This window comes from Sander vitreus, chromosome 11, assembly GCF_031162955.1.
Source record: "Sander vitreus isolate 19-12246 chromosome 11, sanVit1, whole genome shotgun sequence".
NCBI lineage: Eukaryota > Metazoa > Chordata > Actinopteri > Perciformes > Percidae > Sander > Sander vitreus.
In genome coordinates this window covers 30,997,538-31,007,537 of record NC_135865.1, presented here as the reverse complement: position 1 = coordinate 31,007,537, position 10,000 = coordinate 30,997,538, and the positions used below count along the sequence as shown (strand labels likewise).

Below are 10,000 nucleotides of genomic sequence, written 5' to 3'. Positions count from 1 at the left end.
AATGACCAATGATCATTGATCAATGACCAACGACCAACGATCACCGACCAATGACCAACGATCAACGACCAATGACCAACGATCAACGACCAACGACCAACGATCAACGACCAACGACCAACGATCACCGACCAATGACCAATGACCAACGACCAATGACCAATGATCAACGACCAATGACCAACGATCAACGACCAATGACCAACGATCAACGACCAATGACCAACGATCAACGACCAACGATCAACGACCAATGACCAACGACCAACGATCAACGACCAACGACCAACGATCAACGATCAACGACCAATGACCAACGACCAATGACCAATGACCAACGATCAACGACCAATGACCAACGACCAATGACCAATGATCAATGATTAATGACCAATGACCAACGACCAATGACCAATGATCAACGACCAATGACCAATGATCAACGACCAATGACCAATGATCAATGATTAATGACCAATGACCAACGACCAATGACCAATGATCAACGACCAATGACCAATGATCAATGATTAATGACCAATGACCAACGATCAACGACCAATGACCAACGATCAACGACCAACGATCAACGACCAATGACCAACGACCAATGACCAATGATCAATGATTAATGACCAATGACCAACGACCAATGACCAATGATCAACGACCAATGACCAATGATCAATGATTAATGACCAATGACCAACGACCAATGACCAATGATCAACGACCAATGACCAACGACCAATGACCAATGACCAACGACCAATGACCAACGACCAATGACCAATGACCAATGACCAATGACCAACGACCAATGACCAATGACCAATGACCAATGACCAACGACCAATGACCAACGACCAATGACCAATGACCAATGACCAATGACCAATGACCAACGACCAATGACCAATGACCAATGACCAACGACCAATGACCAATGACCAACGACCAATGACCAATGACCAATGATCAATGATTAATGACCAATGACCAACGACCAATGACCAATGCAGCATAGGATAAAACATGGGAAGTATGAATGTGAGTCACAGTTGAAGATTTTCAAAATAAAGTTCTAGAGCAGCGATCAGAATCATATTTTGGGGGGTGGAACCAACAATGGTCCTCATTGTTTCCGGGCGGCGCTGCTCCTGGGCGCGCTCAGCTCCGACACATTCACAAGGTCCGATGTGTCGTGTGGGGGGGGCAGAGAGACAACAAGATGGAGGGAGAGAGACAGAGAGAGTGGAAGAGAGACAGAGACAGAGGAACAAGTAAAGCCCTTGCTTCACCCTCCCCCCTAACCCCCCCCATTGTGCCCCTGGGGGGGTCAGGGTAATAAATGGCTGCATGTTAACCACGTTTGACAGGCCGCACAAAAGGGGACACCTCGGGTCCCATGACGCAACCTGTAACCCCCCAACCTCACACACACACACACACACACACACACACACACACACACACACACACACACACACACCCCACTGAGGTACCTCCCCCCCAACAGGACAGGAGGACACTGACAGGGGTCAGTTGGTCTCATCATTTATCAGTCCTTCAAAATAACAGCTTGATTTTATATATATATATATATAACTTAGTGTTAAATTAATCTCTGGCTGTCTAACCTGCAGACATTAATGTTTAACAGATGGAGATCACCATCATCAGACCAGTGATGTCACACTAAACCTTCATCAGACCAGTGATGTCACACTAAACCATCATCAGACCAGTGATGTCACACTAAACCTTCATCAGACCAGTGATGTCACACTAAACCTTCATCAGACCAGTGATGTCACACTAAACCATCATCAGACCAGTGATGTCACACTAAACCTTCATCAGACCAGTGATGTCACACTAAACCATCATCAGACCAGTGATGTCACACTAAACCTTCATCAGACCAGTGATGTCACACTAAACCATCATCAGACCAGTGATGTCACACTAAACCTTCATCAGACCAGTGATGTCACACTAAACCATCATCAGACCAGTGATGTCACACTAAACCATCATCAGACCAGTGATGTCACACTAAACCTTCATCAGACCAGTGATGTCACACTAAACCTTCATCAGACCAGTGATGTCACACTAAACCATCATCAGACCAGTGATGTCACAGTAAACCTTCATCAGACCAGTGATGTCACACTAAACCATCATCAGACCAGTGATGTCACACTAAACCTTCATCAGACCAGTGATGTCACACTAAACCTTCATCAGACCAGTGATGTCACACTAAACCTTCATCAGACCAGTGATGTCACACTAAACCTTCATCAGACCAGTGATGTCACACTAAACCATCATCAGACCAGTGATGTCACACTAAACCATCATCAGACCAGTGATGTCACACTAAACCTTCATCAGACCAGTGATGTCACACACTGACAATGCTTTCTAGCTTTTGGGGAGGAGTGAAGAGTAGAATATTTCTCTCTGAAATGTAGTGCAGTAAAAGTAGAAAGTGGCATCAAGTAAAGTACAAGTACTTCAACATTTGGACTGAAGTACAGTACTGGAGTAAAAGTACTTAGTTACAGTCCAGCTCAGTTACAGCAGGTGGTGAAGCCTTCTTCAGTAGGAAGTGACAGCAGTCTGTCTGCACCAATCAGATTCACTCCCAGTGACATCACTAACCTAGTAAACATCTGTTTAGTTTTAGGTCTGCCTTGGTGGTGCTTTTCCAACATTTCTGTCAATTTTTAAACTTTTCTACAGTTTTTTTTTGTTGTTTTTCCAACTTTTTTGTCGCCTTGTGTTAGATATATATTTCAGATATATATTTCAGATATATATTTTAGACATATATTTTCTGTCTGTGGGAGTCAGTGTGTGAAACATCTGTCTCCAGCTGCAGAGTGAGACTGGAGCAGAGTGAAGCGTCTGCAGGCAGGGGGAGGAGGAGCGGGGGGGGGGGTGACAGGACTCACAAAGGCACCTGCTTTCCCCCCCCCCCCCTCCCGACCTAAAGGCATTCCTGCCGGTAGAGGGTCATCCCCATGGATACCTTCACTCTGCCCCCCCCATCCCCATGGATACCTTCACTCTGCCCCCCCCCATCCCCATGGATACCTTCACCCCCCACGTAATCCCAAAGCAAACACGCTCAGAGCGATGCACGAGACTTCTCACCGTCACCGTGGGAACAGAGACAGGGGAACTATGACTGAGATGTATTATGGGATGGGTCTGACAGGGAGGAACTGTGAAGCTTTTATAAACCAGTAAACACACTTTACAGACTGCTGAAAAACTACATAGAACTACAACTACACATAGAACTACAAATACCATGTCTACTGAACTACACATAACCCTTCATAGAACTACAAATACCATGTCTATTGAACAACTACAGCTTTATTAGCTATCATTAGTCCCGCCCTAACAGGAAGCTGTCATTAGTCCCGCCCTAACAGGAAGCTCAGGAAGAACAACAACAGTAGCAGCAGCGAGTCAGTGATGCAACTGCATTCCTCACAGATCACAGATGCATGCTGGGAGGTGTAGGAGAGGCCCCCCCGTCTCAACCCAGACTGGAGGACGTCTAACGGGACAGAACCGTAAAAAGAGACAGATGTTACCATAGATACCAGAGGAATAGAGCTGGGGGGGGGGGCTAATGCAGCTTAAAGAGGGGGGGAGGGAGGGGTTAACAAATCTGTGATGTAAAGACAAAAAGACACGAGTCAACAAGTCAAAGTCTGCAGAAACATGACATCATGACGTCATGACATCATGACATCATGACATCATGACTTCCAGCAGAAGAAACAGGAAAACGTCTGAAGAGACTAAATGGCTGAGTGGAGAAGAGACGCAGGATGGACGCGTCTCGTCTCGTCTCGCCGAGGAACTTTAAATGTGTTGGGTGTGTGTTTTATTTTGGCGGTGGGTTGAGTTAAGCCTTCCTGTTGTTAATATAACCCCCCCCCCCCAGAGGTGTTGGGGGGTAAATCTGTCTGACCCCGAGGGGGGGGAGGGGGGTCTAATCTGCTTTCATCACCATCAAACTCAGGAGGAATCAAGAATCATATCACACGCAGAGATTTAGACTGGGGGGGGGGTACCCCAGCGGGGCCTACAGGCTGGACATGGACACTATCGGGGTTAGGGTCAAAGTCTCGGCCTCGACCCCTCAAAGTCTCGGCCTCTCAAAGTCTCGACCTCTCAAAGTCTCGACCTCTCAAAGTCTCGACCTCTCAAAGTCTCGGCTCAAAGCCTCGACCCCTCAAAGTCTCGGCCTCTCAAAGTCTCGACCTCTCAAAGTCTCGGCCTCGACCTCTCAAAGTCTCGGCCTCGACCCCTCAAAGTCTCGACCCCTCAAAGTCTCGGCCTCGACCCCTCAAAGTCTCGGCCTCGACCCCTCAAAGTCTCGGCCTCGACCTCTCAAAGTCTCGACCCCTCAAAGTCCCGGCCCCGACTCAAAGTCTCGGGCCTCGACCGCCTCAAAGTCCCGACCCTCAAAGTCCGACTTCAAAGTCCTGACTTCAAAGTCCTCGACTCGCCAAAGTCCTCGGCTGGCCCCGACCTCCTCAAAGTCCTCGGGCCTCGACCTCTCAGTCCGGCTCAAAGTCCCGGTCCCCCGACCCCCAGTCCGACCTCCAAAGTCCTCGGGACCCTCCCAAAGTCCTCGACCCCCTCAAAGTCCCGGCCTCGAATTCCCCCCCCAAAGTCTCGACTCCAAAGTCTCGACTCCAGTCCTCGGGGCCTCGAATCCCTCAAAGTCTCGGCCTCGACCTCTCAAAGTCTCGGCCTCGACCCCTCAAAGTCTGACCCCGAGGGGGGGGAGGGGGGTCTAATCTGCTTTCATCACCATCAAACTCAGGAGGAATCAAGAATCATATCACACGCAGAGATTTAGACTGGGGGTACCAGCCGCCCAGGCTGGACATGACACTCACGGGTTAGGTCAAAGTCTCGGCCTCGACCCCTCAAAGTCTCGACCCCTCAAAGTCTCGGCCTCGACCCCTCAAAGTCTCGACCCCTCAAAGTCTCGGCTCAAAGTCTCGACCCCTCAAAGTCTCGGCCTCGACCCCTCAAAGTCTCGACCCCTCAAAGTCTCGACCTCTCAAAGTCTCGGCCTGACTCCCCCAAAGTCTCGGACCTCAAAGCCCCGCTCCAAAGTCTCGACTCCCTCAGTCCCGCCTCTCAAAGTCTCGGGACTTCAAAGTCTCGGGACTCTCAGTCTCGGCTCAAAGTCCGACCCTCAAAGTCACGACCTCTCAAAGTCTCGACTTCAGTCTCGACCCTCAGTCTCGCCCTCAGTCTCGGGCCTCGACTCAAAGTCTCGACTCTCAAAGTCTCGATCTTCAGTCTCGACCAAAGTCTCGCCCTCAAAGTCTCGGCCTCGACCCCTCAAAGTCTCGGCCTCGACCTCTCAAAGTCTCGGCCTCAACCTCTCAAAGTCTCGGCCTCTGGATCTGGTCTGAAAACAGATTCAGTCTGGGTCTGAGGATGAGTCTCCAATGTGTGCAAAATGTTTAAAAAAACTCAGAGTTAAAGTCTGCAGCGACAGACCATAATCACAGAGCGGTGTCGTGTAAAACCAGTCAAGCCCAGTCAAGTCAACTTCATTGCCAATTCTATAAAAACATGTGCCAAACATACAGAGGAACCCACAACGGGTTCTCTCCGCCCCACGGTGCAATCAGGACAACATAACGTGACCTCTGATGATTCAGATGAACTACTGGATGTGTGTGAAATATTTCACATTTGGAGAAAACTACAAACATTAAGATCTGAACATCAGCACCAAACCTCATGCAGAAAACGGCACGTTTAAAGGAAAAAGGCAAACAGACGCATACTGCTTGCATACGATAAAAATATGCCAAACATACATTAAATATAGCTACCACACATCTCACATTCACACACATGAAAACTCACACACACAGTTGTCAACACATGCATGTTAAAATGTTAAAAAGTGTAAAAAAGCTTCATGTTTTGCACCATTTGTTTCCGTACGAACAATAAGATCCAAATGTCAGCACAAAACCCAAATGTTAAACTTCTCCTACGTTCCTCTAAATCTGCAGCGACAGACCATAATCACAGAGCGGTGTCGTGTAAAACCATCAAGCCCAGTCAAGTCAACTTTATTATCGAGTCTCTAAATATGTGCCAGACGGTGCAACATATTTGGGCTACAACACAATAACTAAACTCTAAATCACGATCTGTCAGATTCAGATGAATGCTTTAATGTGAAGCTCAGATCTACTGGATGTCTGTGAAATATTTCACATTTGGAGAAAACTACAAACATCCTCAGCAGCACCAAACCTCATGCAGAAAACGGCCCGTTTAAAGGAAAAAAACAAACAGCTGCATAAGAAATATATGTTAAATAAACATTAAATATATGTACCACACATCTCACATTTACACACATGAAACTCTCACACACACTTGTGAACATATGCATGTTAAAAAGTTAAAAAGTGTACAAAAGGTTTGATGTATTGCACCATTTGGTACGAACATATAGAACAATAAGCGCTAAACATCAGCACCAAACCTCATGCAGAAAACGGAGCATTTAAAGGAAAAAGGCAAACAGCTGCAGCCTCACAGCTGGATGTGACACACAGACACACACACAGATCCTGTTACACCCACCCCCCCCCACCCAACCCCCCCGGGGACCCCCGGGATAAGGGGGGGCATGCAGCGACGACGGGAGTCACATAACTTCAGCACGGAGGAATTAAAAAACATTTAAATAGACTTTAATTTAAACACTATCATTTAATATTTTAATGTCTGCAGAAACGTTTAGTTTGTGCTTTTAAATCTGCATGAAAACTAGTTTTATTAATAACGTTAAAAATGTTTAAATTCACGGTTTCATTCTTAAAGAAGAGACACATGGTAAAATAAAAAGGCCTGAAGAGGATTTATAAAAAGGAATAACAATCTGAAGGGGGTTATAATAATAATAAGGAATAATAATAAGGGATAATAATAAGGAATAATAATAAGGGATAATAATAAGGAATAATAATAAGGAATAATAATAAGGAATAATAATAAGGAATAATAATAAGGAATAATGGTTGGTTGGTTTGAGGGAAAAACGAGCTTCAAACAAACTAATAAACATGAGAAATAAAAACTCGTATTTTAAATGAAATAAACCAGATTATTCTAGTTTAATTAGTTTTAAATTAAAAATAAACCAAACAGGAGAGAAATAGGTTTTAAATATGAAAAATGTTTTATTTTCTGTGTGTCTGTTGTTGAGGCGCGCGACACATCTAATGTCCATTAGAAACGTTGCAGAGCCCAAAGTGACGTCTTCACAAAACACCCAAATATATATTCACTTCATACTTTAGAGACCAGACGTCTCAGCAACACGCTTCACACTAACAAACACATGTTATGTTATTAATAACATTAATGATACTAATAATATTAAACATTATCAGGGTGACAGAACGAGCCGCGCGCAGCCACAGCTCGGAAATAACGGTTTTCCTGCTTTCAGACTCAGCCTCTCCGGGTCTCTCCGGCTCTCTGCCGGGTCCCGGAGAGTCCCGGAGAGACCCGGTGGGTCCCGGTGGGTCCCGGCTTCATCACACAGCCCCACCAGAGGCTCCACAGCCCCCCCCTCCCTAAAACCTGCACAAAGTCCCGTTACACAACTTAAAAGTCTCTTTGGTGGCTGTCGTTTTGTTTCGCCGTTTGTGTCGCTTTATTTAAACATTTGTGTTGCTCTTGTGAGCGGGGTTAGAGAGATGGAGGCTCCGGGGGGGGTCCTGGCTCCATCACGCAGACACCCCACTCCCTAAAAGCTGCACAAAGTCCCGTTACACAACTTTAAAGTGTGTCTTTTGTCGCGTCCCGGGGACAGCCGGGACCTCCCGGCCGGGCGGGGACAGCCGGGCGGGGACAGCAGAGTTTGTGTGTGTCTTACCGTGCTTCCTCCGGGGGTTGGCCTGTTTTCGCCTCTTGCAGCGGGGACCCTCCGCCATGATGTCCTGCTTCATTGATGCGTCGCTCCGGTCCGCATGGACTCCTCCTCGCGCTCCCGACGGCCACGCGCCCAGTAAATCCACCACGGAGCTTCAGCACGAACACACAGATCCAGTCCGCTCAGAGAGAACTCGCTCCGCGCCTTCTGCTGCTCACTTCACGGACACTTCGGACCACTTTGTTGGCTGTTTGGAGAGCGTGCACCGAGCTGCGCACCCGCCGCCCCGCGCACCCGATCTGATCTGATCTCTGTGAGACAGAGGAGGAGACACACACACACACACACACACACACACACACACACACACACACACACACACACACACACACAGACACACACACACACACACACACACACACACATACACACATACACACACACACACACACACATACACACACACACACACACACACACACACACACAGAGAGACACACACACACACACACACACACACACACACACACACACACACACACACACACACACACACACACACACACACACACACACACACACACACACACACACACACACACACACACACACACAGCACACACACACACACACACACACACACACACACACACACACACACACACACACACACACACACACACACACACACACACACACACACAGACACACACACACACACACACACACACACACACACACACACACACACACACACACACACACACACACACACACACACACACACAGGCGCGCGCTGTAACAAAACAACTGTGACATAAATAAATGTAATATTTGAATGAAATGATAAGTTGATTTTGAGTTTTTTTCTGCAGTAAAACGTCCCTCAGACAGTTCAGCTGCAGGATCATCAAATCATAACTATATCAGGCCATGTGTTTATATTAATATAAATAGATAGAGATATAAAGAGAGCTTATATAAGCCGATCCAGGCCGCAGTCTGTCTGCAGCGGGCGGCCCGGTGAACCGAACCGGGCCTGACGGCAGTCTGACGGGCTTCCATGAGGTTTCGATCATGTTTGTGAAAATGCAGAAAATATCTTTAAGCTATTTGTCTTCAATCTTCCGGATGAATTTACATCCGTTTTAATCTGAAATGTAAAATAATGTCCTGTAATTTGAACATGATATTTCTCATTTAAAAAAATATATTTTTTTTATTCTTCCGTTAAATAAACCGGCAGCTGTCAGTCTGCTCCGCCGGGTCTGAGGCTCTCTGAGCGGGGAGAGAGCCCTGCTCCTCCCGGCCTCTGTCTCTCTGCCTCTCTGTCTCTCTGCTGCAGCTAAACAGCATCAGCAACACCTGGAGCGGGAGCGCGCGGCTCTCTGTACCTGGCAGGTGAGAGCAGAGAGGCGCGCAGGTATAAAGAGGTAAGCGGCGCTTTGATTGGCTCCTGGAAGCGAGGAAGAGACTCACCAGCGCAGAGTGTCCGTCCGTGTTTCCTCGCGCTGAAGAAAAGGAAAAAGTGCTGCTGCAGCGCGTGCACCCCTCCCTGAAATATTCAAACAGATGTGGATGTTGTCGGTGTGTGTCCCCGGGTGTGTTCCACAGGTTCAACCCGGCTTGTCCCCGTGTTTTCCCCGGTGTGTGTCCCCGGTGCTGTGGCAGAGCGGTGGCCGGGAAAGGAGCGCTGTTTTCGGCTGCAGGTCGGGACTGATCCGGGTCTCTGCGCGACTGTGTGACGCCTCCCTCGCGGAGCTGTCACCGGGTTTCTCTCTCTTTCTGCAACACAAACAGCTACCAGCACGCGCCACCTATCTTCCCGCGGAGGGATAACTGAGGAGTTTCCTCCTCTTCCTCCTCTTCACAGCCGGTGATGCTCAGCGGAGCCTCGCGCCGCTCAGCTGGGAATCAGGTGGCGCCAAAGCTCCTGATTGGCTGCAGGTAGATTACCTGCACAGGTGAAGCCTCAGAGCAGCACGCGCTCTGCTTCTCTCTCATCACGGAGGAGAGGAAGTTGAGCATGCGCACACG

General features: G+C 47.9%; 1 protein-coding gene across 3 annotated transcripts in view; it reads right to left on the bottom strand.

Annotated features, from left to right (window-relative positions):
* The window catches only part of LOC144525689 (zinc finger E-box-binding homeobox 2-like), a 61,286-nt gene extending 51,535 nt beyond the window's left edge, over positions 1 to 9,751 (bottom strand). For 2 of the 3 annotated variants that reach the window (XM_078262737.1, XM_078262739.1), the window contains exons 1-2: positions 9,443 to 9,750; positions 7,967 to 8,274 (exon numbers count right to left, since the gene is read on the bottom strand). In XM_078262737.1, the coding sequence (XP_078118863.1) occupies positions 7,967 to 8,039 (73 nt within the window). In that variant the 5' untranslated portion in view covers positions 8,040 to 8,274; positions 9,443 to 9,750. Of the gene's footprint in view, positions 1 to 7,966; positions 8,275 to 9,442 lie in introns of all 3 variants that reach the window. The other variant, XM_078262738.1, reaches the window with a different exon arrangement.
* Between the last annotated feature and the right edge of the window lie 249 nt (positions 9,752 to 10,000).